The sequence below is a fragment of the Pinus tabuliformis genome, chromosome 4_2, assembly GCF_031772625.1.
Source record: "Pinus tabuliformis cultivar Carrire ecotype Pingquan chromosome 4_2, CPIR1, whole genome shotgun sequence".
NCBI lineage: Eukaryota > Viridiplantae > Streptophyta > Pinopsida > Pinales > Pinaceae > Pinus > Pinus tabuliformis.
This window is the reverse complement of record NC_142304.1, coordinates 600054827-600074374: the sequence shown is the minus strand read 5'-3', so window position 1 is coordinate 600074374 and position 19548 is coordinate 600054827. Positions and strand designations below refer to the sequence as shown.

General features: G+C 33.7%; 2 protein-coding genes and 1 pseudogene across 2 annotated transcripts; 1 reads left to right on the top strand and 2 right to left on the bottom strand.

Annotated features, from left to right (window-relative positions):
- Positions 1 to 2160: 2160 nt before the first annotated feature.
- Positions 2161 to 2754, bottom strand: LOC149170720 (uncharacterized). The gene has a single exon (XM_089425705.1). The coding sequence runs from the start codon at positions 2752 to 2754 to the stop codon at positions 2161 to 2163; it is 594 nt and encodes a 197-aa protein (XP_089281831.1).
- A 3595-nt stretch (positions 2755 to 6349) lies between these two features.
- Positions 6350 to 6910, bottom strand: LOC149170719 (uncharacterized). Its single transcript, XM_089425703.1, has one exon. It carries the CDS (start codon positions 6908 to 6910, stop codon positions 6350 to 6352), a length of 561 nt encoding a protein of 186 aa, XP_089281829.1.
- A 7324-nt stretch (positions 6911 to 14234) lies between these two features.
- LOC149170718 (protein SUPPRESSOR OF GENE SILENCING 3 homolog) lies at positions 14235 to 18898 on the top strand (annotated as a pseudogene).
- The last annotated feature ends 650 nt before the right edge of the window (positions 18899 to 19548 follow it).

The window sequence follows — 19548 nt, the reverse complement described above, 5'->3', positions numbered from 1 at the left end:
CTCACCAAGGTTACTCCAAAGAGTTACAGATTCACCATGGTAAAAAGTAAGTGTTGGATATACTCTTGGTATGATCTTGAGTCTATCCTAGTTTACTCCAACGAGTTTTAGCATGGTTAAAAAAAGTGTTGTATATAATCTTAGTATTATAGTGGTAGCCACAGCCGCTAAGTTTGGTCTTGAGTCTTGCCTAGATTACTCCAATGAGTTATTAATTCACCATGGTAAAAAAAATTTTCTTATCTTCATATTTTGAATAAGTTTAATTTTTTATTATGAAGATAAAATTCTTATGTAATATTTTCAAAAAAATCCCTTTATCCTTATACATATTTATTTTATAAAATACTTAATAAAGTTTATTAAAAACTGAAAATCACATGCATTCAATAATTATTTAATTTATAAATCCAAAACACCATATAGCTTCAACTTACACATTCATCCACAATCCATCCTTAATTTGTCGTGGGTTTCATTAAAATATATTATCCATCTGCTTAAAACATGGGGCGTTGTCTAAACATGATAAGTTTTAAAGTTTTTGGTGAAAATATAGACAAATCTTACTCTTTGTTTAAATTTGGTTTTAACTAGAAAAATCTTACTTTTTGTTGTTTAAATTTGGTTTTTGACTATATATACATAATATCGATTTAGCACCCTAAAACTCCTGAAACATTATTATGGAACTTAAACTTGTGATTCCAACAAATTTCTACCAGATTTTTGGCAATGAGACAAAAATAAGCCAAAAAACTCCAAAATGTATAACAAATTGACTATTATAAACATGGGTAGATATTCAGATTGTGGAACTTAAACTTGTGATTCCAACAAATCCCTGCCAAAATTTGGACAATGAGACAAAAATAAGCCCAAAAAACCTCTAAAATGTATAACAAATGGACTATTACAAATATGGGTAGATAGATATTCAGATTGTGGAACTTAAACTTGTGATTTTAACAATTCCCTACCAAATTTCGGACAATGCCAAAAAAAGAAAAAGCCAAAAAACCCTCCAAAATGTAAACAAATGGACTATTACAAACATGGGTAGATAGCTCATTAGGACGTGGACAATGGCTCTCCAACTTCCATATGTGAGTTTAGCAAGAAGTGAGAGAATAATGATTTTATGGTTTAAAAATGTAGTTGTTATCCTATTATGATTTATGTAAAATAAGAATCATAAAATAGAAAAGAAAGGACTCAGTTAATGGTTAATAGGTAGATATTATTATTATTATTATTATTATTATTATTAACTGAAACGGGTATTTTTATTTATGGGAGGCCGAAGCCAGATCACGAATTACAATTCGCTGTTACAAACAATACATTTCTCTGCTTTAGCAAGACCTCCTTGCCCTTTTAGGGAATAGTTGCCATATTCGGTGCTCCTACATTTATGCTAATCATGCTCTTTTCGAGATTACATCCTGTATTTTCCAGTCTGTCTGCTTCTGTGTTTAATTCTCTGAGGATATGGAAGAGTTGTACTGAGGAAAAGTCCTTCATAAGTCTGATCACTCTTGTAAGCTGCTTGTTTAGTGCTGGATCCTTGAGCCCTTTCTTGTTTATTAGAGATTTTATCAGCAATTCTGAGTCTCCAAAAACTATGATTTCCTTTGGGTTTCCTTTTCTGGCCAGTTGACAAGCTTTTAAAAGACTGAGAACTTCTGCCTGATTGTTGGTTTTGATCCCAAGTCCCCAGCTAAAGTCCTCTTTTCTCCCATTCGGGAGATAGATGACCCCCCCTGCTCCTGACCTGCCTGGATTGCCTTTCGAGGCTCCGTCAAAGAAGATGGTGCATTTACCTTGTGATTTCCACCACTTCTGGAAACTATCCGAGGTGTCTCTAATCTGCCAATTTTCCTTATGAATTGGGCGAGTGAATGCTGAAGGCCTCGGTGTGGGGGAGAAGCCATCCAGCCAGGCCCTTTCTTCATTTCGAAGGGAGCTATCTTTGACATTGGATTGTCTCAGAGTTTTTATTAGGAGTTTCTTGGCCTACTCCGCTACAGTTTCTGCAGTGATTTCTTTTTGGTTGAAGACAGTTTCGTTCCAGGAAAGCCACAACTTCCAGCAGACATATTTTGGGGCTGCAATCCACACCTTATGCCAAAGAGATTTATCAATGATGTTGTAGGGGTATCAAGCTTTCCAAGACGAGAACATGTCTGTGATCGTACAATGTGCTGGGGGTCTCACATTCAACCCTGTCAAGAAGCTGGTCCAGGCCTTCTGTGCATACTCACATTCGATGAACATGTGAACTGAGGTTTCCAATGCATTTTTGCAGAGTGCGCATCGATGAGGGCCAGCAATGTTTCTTCTGCACAGATTATCTCCAGTCAAGATTTTGTTGTGGAATAAAGTCCAACAAAAGAAGTTGATCTTGGGAATGCTGAAGTTTTCCCAAATCGGCTTCCACACTGTTTCTGGGTGCGGAGAATCCTTTTTACCTTGCATCTGTAGGTATCCTTGTTTGGCTGTGTACACCCCTGTTTTTCCCCATCCCCATGAATCTTCCTCATCCTTATGCACTGGAGTAAAGTCTGTAATTGCATCTGTGAAAGTTTTTAACTGATCTTTTAAGTGCGCTGGAATGTTAGGCAATGACCAACACTGCCAATTGCCTTTGTTATCCCACTCTGCTATATCCTCGATTTTCCGGATTCCTTTTGAACTTAACCAAGCTCTTAAATCAGCAATTTCATTAATGGCTGAAAGTGGAGGATGACCCATGATTCGATCTCTCCACAACAATATATTTTTGTCGTTCCTTGGAATTTTATACAGATGGGTTCTGAAGAATTCGATCCCTTTACAGCAGAGCCTCCAAGCCTACGTTCCTCTAGGAGAAAGCGCTGGATTGAAGGAGGTGATCGACTGATTTTGGAGGTACTTGAGATTTAAGAGCTGACTGATAGGGTGCGTGGGCTCGGTTATTAACTGCCACAGAAGTTTACAACCCAAAGCTAGATTTGCTTGCTGAGGGTCATGAATTTGGAATCCGCCTTCTGCAATGGGACGCTTCATTATTTCCCAGTTAATAAGATGAAAGCAGTTGCTGTTTCCCTTCCCACCATTCCACAGAAAATTCTGCATTAGACAGGAGATTTGATCTGCGATTTGTCTTGGAGCCATCAGCAGAGAGGCTTGGAATGTAGGCAAGGCTGAAAGCACAGAACGTATTAGAGTGAGCTTGCCGCCTGTGGTGAGCCAGACGCCACCCCACGCTGCAATCTTTTTTTTGAACTTAGAGATCACCTCCTCCCACAAGTGATTGCGGTTGGATCCCATTGTCAGAGGTAAACCAAGATACTTTATTTTATCCCACGCTGCATAGCCTTTGAACCCCAATTCGCTGGCAATCCTTTCAATTGTTTGCTGATCTGTATTCCATCCGTAAACAACACTTTTCCTCTCGCTGACTAACGCTCCGGAGATGCTGCAATACTTTTGAAGAATGGTTTTGAATGAGTTAGCGATTCTCGTGGAAGCACCCCCGAGAAGGAGTGAGTCATCAGCAAAGAGCGCGTGATTCACTGGGGCTATACCTTGCACAATTCTTATCCCAGGTATGGAGCCGATTTGTTTCTCCTGAGTCAGCTTCCTGCTTAGTGAATCAGCCATCAAAATGTAAAGAAAGGGAGAAAGAGGGCAGCCCTGCCTCAATCCCCTGGTGGCTAGAAAAAACTCTGCTGGTCTGCCATTCACCATTGGAGCGATCCAGATGTTTTCAATGCAAGCTTTGATTAGGTTTATGAAATCCTGGTTGAATCCAAAGGCTGCAAGAACCCTGAACAGGAAAGAATGGTTAACTCAGTCAAAAGCATTACACATATCCAATTTGATAATCATACCTTGTTCTTTCCGTGTTTGACTGGAATGGAGGGCTTCTTGGATCTGAATGACATTGTCCAAGATTTGTCTGCCTTTCACAAATCCACCTTGAGCCGGAGAGATAAGCTTTTGGAGGAGGGGCTTCATTCTGTTAGCCAGCAGTTTGGCCACGATCTTGTAGGATGAGTTGCGGAGTGAGATCGGCCTGTATCTGTCGAAGGAGCCTGGGTTTGCTTCCTTCGAGATTAAGGCGAGAAAGGTGGAGTTTATTCCTCCACCCACTTTTTCCTTCCTTGGGGTTCCTCTTATCAACTTGAAGAGATCAGTTTTGATTATCTCCCAGCAAATTCTATAAAAATGAACTGAGAATCTGTCAGGTCCTGGAGCTTTGTCTGGTTCCATGGACCAGACTATATTAATTATCTCTTCTTCCGTGACTGGGCTCAACAGAGAGTCATTATCTTCCATGCTGACAAGGTTTGGAATGGTTGTGAGAAATTCTTCTGCATCCTCCTCATTCCCATTTCTTTCCGCACTTAGGAGATTCTGAAAATGGTTTACAGCTGCTTCTTTGATTTGAGAAAATCCTTTGTACACCTGACCACTAGTGTTGGTGATTTCTGATATATGATTGCGTGAGAGGCGAGCCCTGCACTGTCTATGGAAGTATGTGGTATTTCTATCCCCAGATTTGAGCCACAGGTTTCGAGACTTTAAGCGCCAATATTCTTCTTCATTTCTAAAAGAGCAGTATGCATTCCTTTGGGCAGATTTTTCATTGACTAAGTCTGTGGTAGAGGGATCTTTCTCCTCCATTTCGAATTGTATTCTTTCCAGCTGAAGAACTGCTTCCTTTCTCTACCTAGTGGGGGTTTGCATAGTTCTCTTTATCCAATCTTTAAGAGCTTTTTTTGTGTTTTTTATTTTTTGTTCCCACACAAAGCTTGGGGATCCGAGAACTTCTATCCTCCATGCTGTTTGGACTGTTTCAAAGAACCCTTCTTTACCTGCCCAAAGAGGGCTGAAACAAAATGGGAGGGGGCCAAGATCTTCTTCTTCTTTTATGCATAAAAGGATTGGCTTATGGTCTGATGTGAGCTTTGGGAGGATCTTGGAAAAAAATATTCTGTTGTCCATCATTAATGAGCTGCTGATGAGAAATCTGTCCAACCTAGCAGAGATTTGATTTTCTCCTGTTTTGTTGTTGGTCCAGGTGTATTTGCCTTTCATGGGTTTGAAGTCAACTAAGTCCCACTACAGAATCAGATTTCCCACTGTGTTGATGAAAGGGTCCCTAGAGTAAATCCCTCCTCTTTTTTCTTTGGGATCTAGAATTATATTCAGATCACCGCCTATGACTATATTTGTGGGGTTGTTCTGTTCTATATAATCCAAGAGTGTCCTCCAGCACTCTCTCTTTTCTTCATAATGAACAGGAACATACAAGTTGAACAGAGCAAGGGAGAGATTGCTTACAGAGTGGCGCAGTTCTGTGAAGATCCAATGTTGGGTCTCAGAAAATCGCTCTAATGAGAAGGATTTTTTTGACCAAAGTGTGCCTATTCCTCCGGCCGAACCCCTTGCACTGACAGCCTTTCCTGAATCATATTTCCATTTCATGATGCTAGTGTTTAGAAGGGCTTCCCCTTCTATTTTAGTCTCTTGGAGCATGAGGATGTCCGCGGTTTCCATCTTCAATAAGTCTTTGATAGCCTCTGCCTTATTGGGATTACCCAGTCCCCTACAGTTCCAAGAGACCAGCTGCATCATTTACCACTTGATGGGGTGGGGCCTCCTCCCTTGGACGCCCTTGGTCTTGTATTTCTCCCGATGGTCATTTCAATGGTAGTTTGACTGCCTAGGGTTTTCTGCCGTTCTGATTCTTCTTCCCTGGTTTCCTTGTTTGTTCTTCTTCCCACTTTCTTTGATGGCCTTTCAAATGTTTCCTCATCAGATGAGCCCGTGTTTTCTAGGTTTTTCTTCTTTTGTTTTATGATGTCAGCATAAGAAGGAGAAGGGGTATTGCTAGAGTTCGGATTTGGGATGTTACCTGGCTCTTGAATGTCTGCATTATTCATCTATGGTGGATCTTCCTGCTCGGCCTCTAGAGGATCTGCCGGTGGTGTAAGAGATTCGAAGGGGTTTTTGTCTCGTGCAATGCTGTTAGCTTCCCTACTTCCACTGTTTTGATTGCTTGCATCTTCTTGCCCTGATTTGTTCCCTGTCTCTTTTGCTTTGTTTTTGTTGTTCTGCATGTTGCTTACTGTTCTCTTTGCTTGCTTCCACTGCTCTCCTTTTTCTTTTTCTGTTGTTTCCTCATTTCTTTTTTGCAATATCTTGCAAAATGCCCATATTCATGACAATGTCGACATTTAAAGGGCAGTTGTTCGTAATCTATTTCTTGAATATGCGACCAATCTGCCACTAAAAGTTTGATGGCTTCAGGAAGCTCGACCTCCAGATCAACTTCCACACAGATGCGTGCGCAGGAGAGCTAATCCTTCCTCGGGGCCTGATCAATATACCTGCCTAGGGCATTGCCAATGGATTTCAGCGAGCTCTGACTCCAGAAATGGAGAGGGAGGTGTGGGAGGCGCACCCAAACAAGGACGGCTGTGGGCACATCTTGAGCAGGATCAAAATCTGGAGACCATTTGTTCAAGTATAGCCCTCGAGGACCCATGAAATAAGGTCCATTTCTGAAAATCAAGCTTCGGTCTTCCCCGCTGTCAAACACGAAGATGAAGAACCCCTTTCCCACAAAATGGCTTTTTATTCCTTCCTTAACCAGTGGGATCCAGTTTTGATTGACCCATTCATCTACTGCCTTCGGGGATGGCCATAGCCCTGTGAACTGGCCGATGAGGCCCCTTTCGGCTAGGTTTAGCGCTGATTTACACGCATCATCTACTGGTAGAGACACTATAGGGATGTTATCCAACTTTTTTATGAACTTTTGTTGCGAGAGCGAGATCGGCCGCTTATCAGCTGTAGCAACAAGGGCACAGAATGCATCTAGATTTGAAGGCAGAAGGGGATCGCCTCCATTCGCCATGGACGGGGATTGAGGGGCGGGGATCAAAGCAGGGACCCCATGCACCAACTCAGATCGACCCCCAGAGCTGTCAAAACGCGATAGCAGCACGAAGCCTGAACCTCTTCAATCCTAGACGCCCCGAACGCCGTTGATCTCTCCATAGAGCAGAGCTCCACGCCCAGATCGGGCAGGGCAGAGCCGAGCCCAAGGGAAGTAGGGCAAACGCGAAGGATTTCCGTTGCAGAGCCGCGCACGCGAAAAAGATTGAAATAAGTGGAAAATACTTGTGATTATTATTATTATTATTATTATTATTACTACTACTACTTTTGTAGAATTTAATATTTAATTTTGTTTGTCAAGTTGTCTGAGTTCTTTAGAGATTATTTCAGGCTTGACTTGTGGCTTAAGAAACGGTGACCTAGAGGCATCTAAACGGTCAAAATCACCTGGGATCCACCCGAGCCACACGAGACTGACATCTAAGCTCTTAAAATAACTGGAGATCCACTTGGGCCACACCAACCCTTAAACTATAACACACACACATATATATAAAATTGATATTGAAATATTTTATTTGTGATTCACATTCTATATATTAAAATGTTAATGCATGCCTGGATCATATTTAGAATTACAAAACATATATCTATAGGACTCTCTCTCTCTCTAAAATGTTACATGTGGACTCCATATTAAAGAGTCCACATGTAACATTTTCGAGAGAGAGAGAGTCCTATAGATATCTGTTTTCTACATCTAAATATGATCGGGCATGTATTAACATTTTAATTATCTCTCTCTCTCTCTCTCTCTCTCTCTCTCTCTATATATATATATATATATATATATATATATAATTTTCTTATTCCAGTAATAGATTTTTTAAGGAGATTTGTAATTGGTTATTTTTTTAATATGGAGTCCACATGTAACATTTTACAGAGAGAGAGAGAGAGAGAGTCCTATAGATATATGTTTTCTACTTCTAAATATGATCCGGGCGTGTATTAACATGTTAATATATAGAATGTGATTCACAAATAAAATATTTCAATGTCAATTTTATATATATATAAAATTGGGGAAGTACTTTTGGGTTTCCCTTGCTTTCATTCCAAGTAAATAAATACAAAATTAAAGGAAAATATGGAATCCAACTTCTATAAGCATGTTGAAATAAGGCTTCTTTAAATGTTTACTATAAAAGATAGCAAGATTTTATCATTGAATTATGTTAATTAAAATTATTTTTGAAAAAAAATTCTTTACATCTTTTCTTTTTTTAATGGCTTCACCCATGGGGATTTGATACTTCACAATATGATCATGACCAATTGAGTTGTTCCATGACTCTTTACTTCTTTTTGATATCTATATAATTATGTATATTTTTCAAATTTTACAAAAAATTAATAATTGTATTGAGAGATGCTCTACAGCCCAATATGAGGGAGATGATGTCACTTAATGTTACATTTAAAAATACTAAAATAATACTTACAATAACAAATTAAAAACATAGTAATAACAAAAAACTTTGATAAAGTAATTAAAAGTAAAAAAATAAAAACTAGAATTTAGTTTTTAATATTTAAGAGATATGTAGTTACTTCACTACATAAAATAGATTCGAGAGTTGCTATATAAAATTAATATAATTGATATTAAATGATATGTAATTCATTTTATGCTTAGTTGATATGCAATAGTTAAAATAAAAATATACTAATAATAAAAAAATATTTACTATTACCATAAATAAATGTTTTAATGTCCATATTAAATAACATAATTTATATTAAGTTTATATAAAGAAAAATAATTTAATTTAAATTAAAAGTATATATATTTCAATTTTCTTTTATTATATTTTTAATATAAAATTGATTTATAACATTAAAAAATTAATAATACAAAAAAAAGTGTTATATATATATATATATATATATATATAATTTGACTGATACATTTATCTTTTGAAAAATTATAATTAATTATTTTTTAATATAAAGTTGGCATGTTATATATATATATATATATATATATATATATATATTTATTGGAAATGACAAATACATTATTTTAATGTCAAATTATATATAACGTATAGAAAATATCATTTTTTTCATTAATAATTTATTTAAATAAATTTGTAGTTCATTCTTTTTTAATATGGATTTGACATGTATCATTATTTTATATATATATATATATATATATATATATATATATATATATATATATATATTAATAAATATTTATAACCACAATAATTTTATATATAGAGTCTACTAGATATATGTTTTCAATTTCTATATATGATTGGGGCATGCATTAACATTTTAATATGCATAATGTTAATCATAAATAAAATATTTCAATGTCAATTATATATATAGTGAGATTTGTAATTCATTTCATTTTTTAATATGCAATTGATATATAACATTTTAAATATTAATAATAAAAATTATAATTATATATATATATATATATATATATATATATATAAAACAAAAATAATTTTATATATAGAGAGTTTTATTGATATATGTTTTCAGTGTTCAAATATGATTAGAAGATGTATTAACATTTTAATATGGAGAATGTGAAGCATAAATAAAATATTTCAATGTCAACTAAAGATATTCTACATAAAACAAAGAAAAATATAATTTTATATATAGAGTCCTATGGATATATGTTTTCTATTTCTATAATGATTGGGGCATGCATTAACATTTTAATATGCATAATGTTCATCATAAATAAAATATTTCAATGTCAACCAAATATATTCTACATAAAACAAAGAAAAATATAATTTTATATATAGAGTCCTCTGGATATATGTTTTCTATTTCTATATATGATTGGGGCATGCATTAACATTTTAATATGCATAATGTTAATCATAAATAAAATATTTCAATGTCAATTATATATATATATATATATATATATATATATATATATATATATATATATATATATATATATATATATATATATATATATAGATTTGTAATTCATTTCATTTTTTAATATGCAATTGATATGTAACATTTTAAATATTAATAACAAAAATTATAATTATATATGTATATGTATATAAAACAAAAATAATTTTAGATATAGAGAGTTTTATGGATATATGTTCTCTGTTCAAATATGATTAGAAGATGTATTAAAATTTAATATGGAAAATGTGAACCATAAATAAAATATTTCAATGTCAACTAAATATATTCTACATAAAACAAAGAAAAATATAATTACATATATAGAGTCCCGGGGATATATGTTTTCTATTTCTATATATGATTGGGGCATGCATTAACATTTTAATATGCATAATGTTAATCATAGATAAAATATTTCAATGTCAATTATATATAGTGAGAATTGTAATTCATTTCATTTTTTAATATGCAATTAATATGTAACATTATAAATTTTAATAATGAAAATTATAATTATATATGTATATAAAAAAAAAAAAAATTATATATAGTGAGTTTTATGGATATATGTTTTCTGTGTTCAAATATGATTAGAAGATGTATTAACATTTTGATATGTAGGATGTGAACCATAAATAAAATATTTCAATGTCAACTAAATATATTCTACATAAAACAAAGAAAAATATAATTTTATATATAGAGTCTTGTGGATATATGTTTTCTATTTCTATATATGATTAGGGCATGCATTAACATTTTAATATGCATAATGTTAATCATAAATAAAATATTTCAATGTCAATTATATATATAGTGAGATTTGTAATTCATTTCATTTTTAATATGCAATTGATATGTAACATTTTAAATATTAATAACAAAAATTATAATTATATATGTATATAAAACAAAACAAAAAAATATATAGAAAGAGTTTTACGGATTATGTTTTTTGTGTTCAAATGTGATTAGAAGATGTATTGACATTTTAATATGAAGAATGTAAACCATAAATAAAATATTTCAATATCAACTAAATATATTCTATATAAAATAAAGAAAAATATATAATAAAATCATTTTATTAATATATTGTTCAAAATTAACATAAATCCATTTTAATTTAAAATATATCAAGATCTAATAAAAATCACATATTTCAACGTTCAAACTTTTTTAAATTCTAAATTTAAAAATCCAGAAAAATTTCAACGTTCAAACTTTTCTTTAAATTTTAAATTTGAAAATCTGGAAAAATTTAACCTCTATCAAAACTTGGTAATTCTATATATAAAAATATACAACTTATACACAAATATGATCCTTGATCATGTAATGGCTTTAAAGGAAAGCTAAAACTACATTTAAAAAAAATCCTATAGCGCATTTCACATCGTTCGTATCATAATTATTACCATACCCATAAGCTAGGGAAGTAAATTTGTACTCTCCATTCCATCGACGTTGTCTGCCTTAGCTTCTGGATATGCTAATAATTATGATACAATCGATATGAACGGTGCCATATGATTTTATTAAGTGTGGTTTGTTTTTCTTCCATTAAAGCTTCACATGATATAAGCTATATTTATGGTTATTTAATTTATATGAGTATTTTTTTTGGAGTTGTTTATAGTGTGATTTTTTTGAGTTTTTGGTGTCGGAATTGAGGTGAAACCTTGATTTGTATTATTTAAACTAGTTTTTTTATTGTATATATAGATTCAGCGATATGAAAAACCCTCGCGTTTCTGGTGCAAGAATTGAGGTGAAATCTTGATTTGTATTATTTAAACTAGTTTTTTGATTGTATATATAGATTCAGCAACATGAATAACCCCTAGGGCACTTCTATTGTGCAGGTTTTACCCATCAATCTTGTGATTTCAATGAATTCCAAACAGATTTTAGAGAAATTAAACCAGAAAAATCCATCGGAAGTCCACGGAAAAACTTCCAAAAAATCGCACTAAAGACAACTCCATTTCTTTCTAGTTTATTTTAATAGATTCCATTAAAACCCCACATGATAGACGATAGAGGATTATATATATAATGGAAAATTCCCATATAAATTAAATAATTTATTTAGATTAAATAATTTAAATTATATATATTTAATTTAAAAATTTTATTGTATTTATATAAGTTATTTAAATAAATTAAATAATTTATTTAATTGTTTTTAATATTTGGTAGGATTGATTCTCATTTTTTTATTTAAGTTTGATTGTCACAAGTTATATGTTGAATTTATATAGAATATATTGTGTTAATGGGTTCTAGTTGTATTGTAAAATTGGGTGGAGTGATTATTATATAGAATTACAAAAAATGATTTAAAAATTAAATAATTTGTACATTTATAAACTTTAATAATTAAATGGTCATAAACGAATGAATTTCTTAACGCATTTGAATTCCAAAAAATGATATCTAATATAATGCAGTGCTAAAGACCTTCAATACTTAAATTAAATTGTTATTAAAAAGCTTTTCATATTCAACAAAAATTGTTGGAATGACATATTTAAATTTTTAAATTTATATAAGTGAAATATCCTATAAATTTTAAGAGTTTTTTTAGTTTATATGTTTAAAAATACATTTAAAATAATCCAAAAAATATGATTTCATACAAAATTTATTACTAAATTTTTATTAAAAAATGGAGTTGTCTTTAGTGTGATTTATTGTTCTTTGGGGTGCCTGAATCCCGTTGAATTTAGGTGAAATCCTGATTTTTGTTATTTAAATTGGTTTTTTATTGTATATATGGATAGGTGAAATTTTGATTTGTGTTAGGGTAGATCCATTGTGAAGGGGTTACCCAAGAAACTTGTGATTTCAATAAATTCCAACTAGAAAAATTAGACCGAAAAAACCCACCAAAAAATCTTCTAAAAAATCTCACTACAAACAACTCATTAAAAAATAAAATAAAATAAATTATATTTACTCACTCATTTATATTAAAAATATTAATTAATTTAAAAATATTATTTTAAATAAAATTTATAAACTTTCAAATATATATTTATTTTTAAATTATTACTTATTATTATAATAAGCAATTTCGTAGTTTTCATTTAAATGTTAAAAAACTTTAATAATAAATATCTATACTCCATTAGTGGAAGATTAACCTCAATATCTTTTTTAAATTTGTAAACATATGTAAACGAATTTCGTTAAATTATTAATTATTATAAGCATCACTTCTTATTTAATCAAATATTAAAAAAATTAATAATAAGTGGTAAAGTGTAATTGGAAGGTTAATATCAATACATTTTCTCTTAAAAAAGAGGATATATATTATATTAAATGGTACTTTCTAGTTGTTATGGAACATATGATGCGAGAATTTTTTTATACTATGTGGCAATCGAATAGATTTGGGTTCGTCTTTTGATTCGGTAAGTTGTTGATTGAAATAATGTTGATTTTAATTATAGGAGTAGTTAAGTGCTTTGATTTTTAGGTTAATAGGTTTTCTTTTGAAAGAGACTTTCGTCGTCTTTTTGTTTCTGACGTTGACACGTGGCGTCCACATTTTATATCGTCTCCCTCACCAAAACTGCTTTCCCGATTTTTGTTCCGGTTAAATATCTCAGACCCAAAACTGCTTTCCCGATTTCTGCTCCTTCACCACGACCTGCTTTCCGCTTTCTGCTCTTCCACGAACTGAACTGAACCTGAGCGAAATGAGCCTCCAGAAAGTTCCAGAATCGAACTCATTCTCTATAAATATTTACTTTGCAGAGGCATCCAGATAACAACAACATTTCCAGGATTTTGTTTGATTTAAATTCTGCTCAATCCCTTAATCGCGAGAAAGTCATGGCAAATCTATTTTTCAGCGAGTTCTGGGATCGATTCCCGTAGAGAAGGCCGCAGTGTAGTCCTTACATTGCTCATCCCTACGCTGCATCCAATGTGACTCCAACAAAACCCGAATATGATTTCTGGGGCGCTCCGAAGGTTAAGCCCAAGACATTCACAGTTCCAGTCCATGGTCCTTCCAATCATCCCTCGCCAAGTCCGAGTTCGGTGACCATTGGAAATGGTCATTCAGAACCTAATCCCAAGAAGGTTATTTCGATACCCGTCAATTCTGAGACTCCCGTATCGTCTTCAGGGATTAAGAAGGTTTTGGTTCCTCTATTGGATGAGACTTCTACAGCCAACAAAATTCAGTCGGATTTCAGAGGGTTTTTCACCAGGAAGGGTGCACCTTTAAAGAATTTAAGGGTTATACGGGATGTGAAGGCAAAGGCCGAAGATATATGATGGCGTTTTGTTGATCGTGAAGTGGTGAGTCGATCCTTCAGAATGAGAAGGAACGCTTGAAGATCACCGAGGGCATAATGTCACTGTTGCTTAAACTTGACGCAATTCAAGTATGTATTTGAATGTCCTATGTTGGATTAAAACTCGGTTTGAATTGTAGGTCCAAACTCTGTTTTAACTTTCTAGAATATATTTTGAACTGCGACCTGAATTCCGGGCCTGTTCTAAAATACTTTTTGATTTTTTGGTCCGGCCCAACATGTTATAAAAAAAATTGACCAGCGAAAAATTCGTTTAAATAATAGGCAGAAAAATTGGCTTAAAGCCCTTTTCTAACTTTTGGTTTCGATCAAAACCCTATTTGATTTTATGTTTGGCTGGAAACCCAGTGTGAATTTCTGTTTGGGTCAAAACCCTTTTTGAATTATGGATCAAAACCTTCTTTAAATTTTCGTATAAACCCCTATTTTAGTTTCTATATCAGTTCTTTATAGCTTATACTCTTTCAATATCTTGAATGCTAAGAGTTCAGCAACATTGAGTGATCTTAACATCTTTTTCACTGTCTGGTCACATTTTTAATGTTTTAGATTGTGGCAGAAAATTGTATATTACGCATTTTGATTTGCAGGGCATGAATTCATTTGTGAGGGAATCAAGGAAAGCGGTAATTTGTGAGCTTGTTAATCTGCAAGAAATGGTAGATGTCATATTAGCTGGAAAATCGATAAGAGGGGGAGGTTCGACGGGTGCAGAATCTGTGGTGGAGGATATGCATGGTGATGGGTTTGATTTAAATTCTGCTCAATCCCTTAATCGTGAGAAAGTCATGGCAAATCTATTTTTCAGCGAGTTCTGGGATCGATTCCCGCAGAGAAGGCCGCAGTGTAGTCCTTGCGTGCATTGTTTATTTTCTTATGCTTTGGTTTCATGAAATTGTTTATTTTTTCCAGTGGATTGGAATGGGAAATAAATAATTACTGGAGTATTTCAAAGGATATAAAGCCATGAAGGCAAGACATGCATATGGCCCAAAGGGACATCGTGGAATGAGTGTTCTTATATTTGAGGAATCTGCAATGGGATACTTGGAGGCAGAGCGGTTACAGAAACAGTTTTTAAAGGAAGGGAGAGGAAAAGATGACTGGGAGCGACGTCGTGTATTGTTTTATCCAGGTGGAAAACGTGTACTATATGGTTACTTCGCAACAAAAGAAGAGATGGAGATTTTCAACAGACATTCAAAAGGTTTGTATTACTTACTTCTTTGAAGTCTATATGACATGTATCACAAAGGGGTGGATTGCAGAAATTTTGTTTCTAATTTAAAGTGTGCAACAAATTTCTGGGTGTCTCCTAACATAGTTACAGCTCATTAAGCATAGACACATTATTTATTAGGAAAGTCTGATTACGCACAGGAGGATTCTTTGATTGATTGTGTAATGTCTAAGACGCATTAGGTGGGAGATGCTTTTTGGTTCATGTACTCTGATGCTAGTGAGTAATTTTTTATTTTTTATTGGAGCTATTATAAAAGTGCAAGAGTATTTTGCAGGCAAAGCAAGGTTGAAGTATGAGATGAGATCATATCATAAAATGGTTGTGGAACCCATGAAGCAAATGGATGAGGACAATCAGAAGTTGTCTTGGTTTAAGACTAAAGTTGCTAAACAACAGGAGCACAGTAAAAATTTAGAAGAGACAGTTAGTATAGTCTCATCAAAATTGCGTATGAAAGATGAAGAAATTAAGATTATTAGACAAAGGGCTACAGAGCAGCATGAGGAATGTAAGAAAGAAGTATGATTAATTTATGGTTGAGACTAGAGCACATGGAAGTTGAAACACAGCAACCTATAGTAGTTCAGTTAGTGTCTTGGACTTGCACCTTGTGTATAATTTTATGTGAGGCTTAAACTGTTGTTGTCCTTTGGACATGTAGTTTTAATGTTAAAACCCAATATGTTTAACTATATATGTCTTGTTCAGAATTGATCTTCTTTTGTTTTTTTTGAGGTTCCCACGAGTGCTATGCTAATTGAAAACTGCGGGCAGGTGGATTATTTGGAGCAAAGTTATAGAGAACAAATTGATCAGCTGAATGTCGATATTACAAAAAGAGAATCAGAGATGGAAGAGATGGAAGAGGAGTTCAAGAAAGCACACTTAGATCGTTGTCACCAACTTGAAGTTAACTCTGCAAAGCTCCCAAAAGGTGCACAAGTTGTGAATGATGAACAACAGGAACAACAGATCAAGTAAATTTCCTTTCTATTCTGGACCTTTCTTTGATTTTCATCTATTTACTCTTTCTAGGAAATAACTTATTATATGTCATCTGTGCACAGTGCTTTTTTTTCCCTTCAGTTCCTAAAGTTTAGAGCAACCAACATGTTTGTTTTGGCCTGTATCTTATTGTAATAATACCTTGCTTTGTTCAGGGTGCTAGCAGGGTAGAATACACTTATTCTTAGTGGTCAGTGCTGTAACAGGCTTGCAAAATGTTTTGTCGAACTACTTAGATCTTGAAGAGTGAACTAGTCAAGCGTTAAAATTAAAAATGTTGTGCGATCAAACAATTCTTTTTGGCTTTGGTATGAATCATTTACTCTTGGGGAAAGAATTGCTTGGACTTCCTTGTCCTCTGTATATGCCTGCGAAATAGAAGCCATTTTTCCTTCAGTACTCTTGCCTTGAGATTTCACCAATAATCAACCACATAGTACCATACTAGCTGCATACTCAGCTCCAACCAGCTACATACTTGGTCCAAACCACTTTCATACACAACCAAACAAGGCTAAGCATAATCAACATCCTTGCTGGAAATATATGTCACGAGTTTGGTTTAAAGTTAATATAGGCAACATTCATGCTGGAAGCACCGACTTTGAACTTGGTCCAACAAAGGAAGCACAAGTGATCCTTCTGTACAAATCCATCAATTAGTTGATGTAGGCCTCTCATCTGAAACTGACATGTATACATTATAATGCAAGTCAAAATGGAGGAAAGGGAAACATCAAGATTTAGATGAAATTGATCGGCTGGTTACTCCACTAATAATGAAAATTTCCTTGGAAATCAATTGTTGGCCTTTCGTATGTAGACACATGCCTTTTAGCGTAGTTTCCATACACTACCCATGGAGATGAATGCTTAGAAAATGTGAATATTTTCACCCAATATATACATATTTTATATGGTCTTGATTTGAACATTGGATACCTAAAAGTACCTCCCTTTAGGCAAGAAATGTCCTCGCAGCCTTGCATCCCTAGTATATTGGACACTCATGGGAAATGTGCCCTATGCAAGACATGCCCATGCGGGTTTGGCACTCGGATAATGCAAGCCTCGACATGTTTAAGACTTGGGGCACCAATAAATGTTAAAAAAAATCTCAGAACATTAAAAAATGTGACCTTGTTCTGATGTGCCTGTTTTAGGGGTCTATGTGTCCCATGTTGGACACTCATAATCTCGTGTCCCTGACTTTCCTCCTATTGGCAATCAAATACAAGAGGAGTTTGAGAGGCCAATTTTTTGAAGTTCAATTTTAACTGCTAACTGCTATGATGTGAAGCGGAACCAACAATCAAATACAAGAGTTTTAAGGGCCATTTTTTTTAAGTTTAATTTTATCTGTATGATGTGATGCGGAACCAACAATCAAATACAAGAGTTTGAGAGTACAGTTTTTTGAAGTTTAATCTTAACCTCTATGATGTGATGGGAGACCAACAAACCCAATACTTCATTCTTTAAAGCAACTTTAGCCTGTTAAATTGACTCATCTTTGGTATCTTAAGTTCCCCATTTTTTATTGAATCTTATAGCACCCGAAGGTGAAAAATAGAACAAGGTGATGGATAGTATCGGAATGTGAAAATTAAATTGAAGGCAAACACTCTTTAAGCGGGGAAACAATTTTGGTTTTGGAAACAAAACTTTTCAAAATTTTAGGAAATAAGAAAACAATATTTCTAATATTTTTTAAAATATTTAAAAGTTTAAAATGCTAAAATATTTCATAAATATTTAGAGTTCAATAAGTTTTGGAATCGTTTGCTTGGGTCCTGTACCATCGTAATTACTTGACAACCGACTAGAAGATTGCAAGGTAAAGATAATATGTTAGATTTTTTCAATGATACTTTATAATTGCCCATACATTTGTTAGATCCATTAAAATCGAAGTATTCATAGCTATGCTTTGGCCACATGTCTCTCTCCTATTGTCATCATTTGTGACATTCTTATACTAACTTTTTTTGTTTTCTTAGAAGGCAGAGGCCAGGAAATTTTTTTAAGATATCATTGAAAATATTTTTGCCTATTGAGGGGCTCAAGGATCTTTGCACTTTTTAAGATATGGTTATGGATTTCTGCACTTCTTATGATATGGTTATTTGTAGGCATCACTTTTAATTTACCAGATATATGTCTTCTCTGTTTTTAATGGTGTCAAGCGTTGCTTGTGATCTTGCTGTCTTGCAGAATTGATGAAGAGATTGCAAGAAGAAAAATGATAGTTGAAGGCAGCTTCAAAGATTCTGAAGAATATGAACGTGAGAGGCAAGAACTTGTTAAAATGCATGACAACAAGAGGAGGGAGATCAAGCTAAAACAGTTACAGGAAGAAGTAGCCTTAGAGAAGGAATTGGAGCGTGAGAGAGTTGAACAACTGGACAAGCATCTAAAGAGAAGGCAAGAAGTACATAATGTTGTTGTTTAATTGTAGGGGTCGGAGAATTTCTATGCAATTAAATAAGCATGCTTTGTATTATAACCGTTTTTGAATTTTATGCACCCCTTGAAAAGCTACCCATGAAGAGCAAGGAAACTTCTGTAGCCATCCTGTTGTTTGTATGTTGTGATCACTAGAAATTGGAGAACTGAATCATACGGATTGTAGAATCTATTTTGCCTTTTGATGAGAATGTTGAATCATTTTCCCTGGATACAAATATCCCTTTTAAATATACACCAAAAAAGGAAAAAAGAGAAGATTTATAAAGAGTTTCTGTTTCATTATCCTATATGATCCTTCTGTAAATGTGTTTTCCTTGGTTCTTGGTCGGAAAGCTAGAAGGGTAGAGAAGAATTGACTTCAAAGTTCAACTTGGATCTGTTGGATAGATGATTTTAAAGCATGTGGGCTTGGAAGGGTTTTTTTAATTTTCCTTTGAAGTTGTTTATAATTCTAATGATGATAGGCGTTGTTCACGACTTCAGGCCTTGAACGTCTCTGATAAATTTTAGTATTTCTGCATGGGAAAAGGTGCAATAGATTTTGTCCTTTTTAAATAGACGCAGTGCATAAAAGGCAGCTTTATGTTTTTTGTCAGGACACCAGTGTTGAACTTTTGCTTAAATTGAGAAAGA

What these genes read in the sequence shown, in the direction of transcription:
- LOC149170720 (XM_089425705.1), bottom strand. Translation starts at nt 2,754, where the DNA reads ATGGGTCATCCTCCACTTTCAGCCATTAATGAAATTGCTGATTTAAGA.
- LOC149170719 (XM_089425703.1), bottom strand. Translation starts at nt 6,910, where the DNA reads ATGGCGAATGGAGGCGATCCCCTTCTGCCTTCAAATCTAGATGCATTC.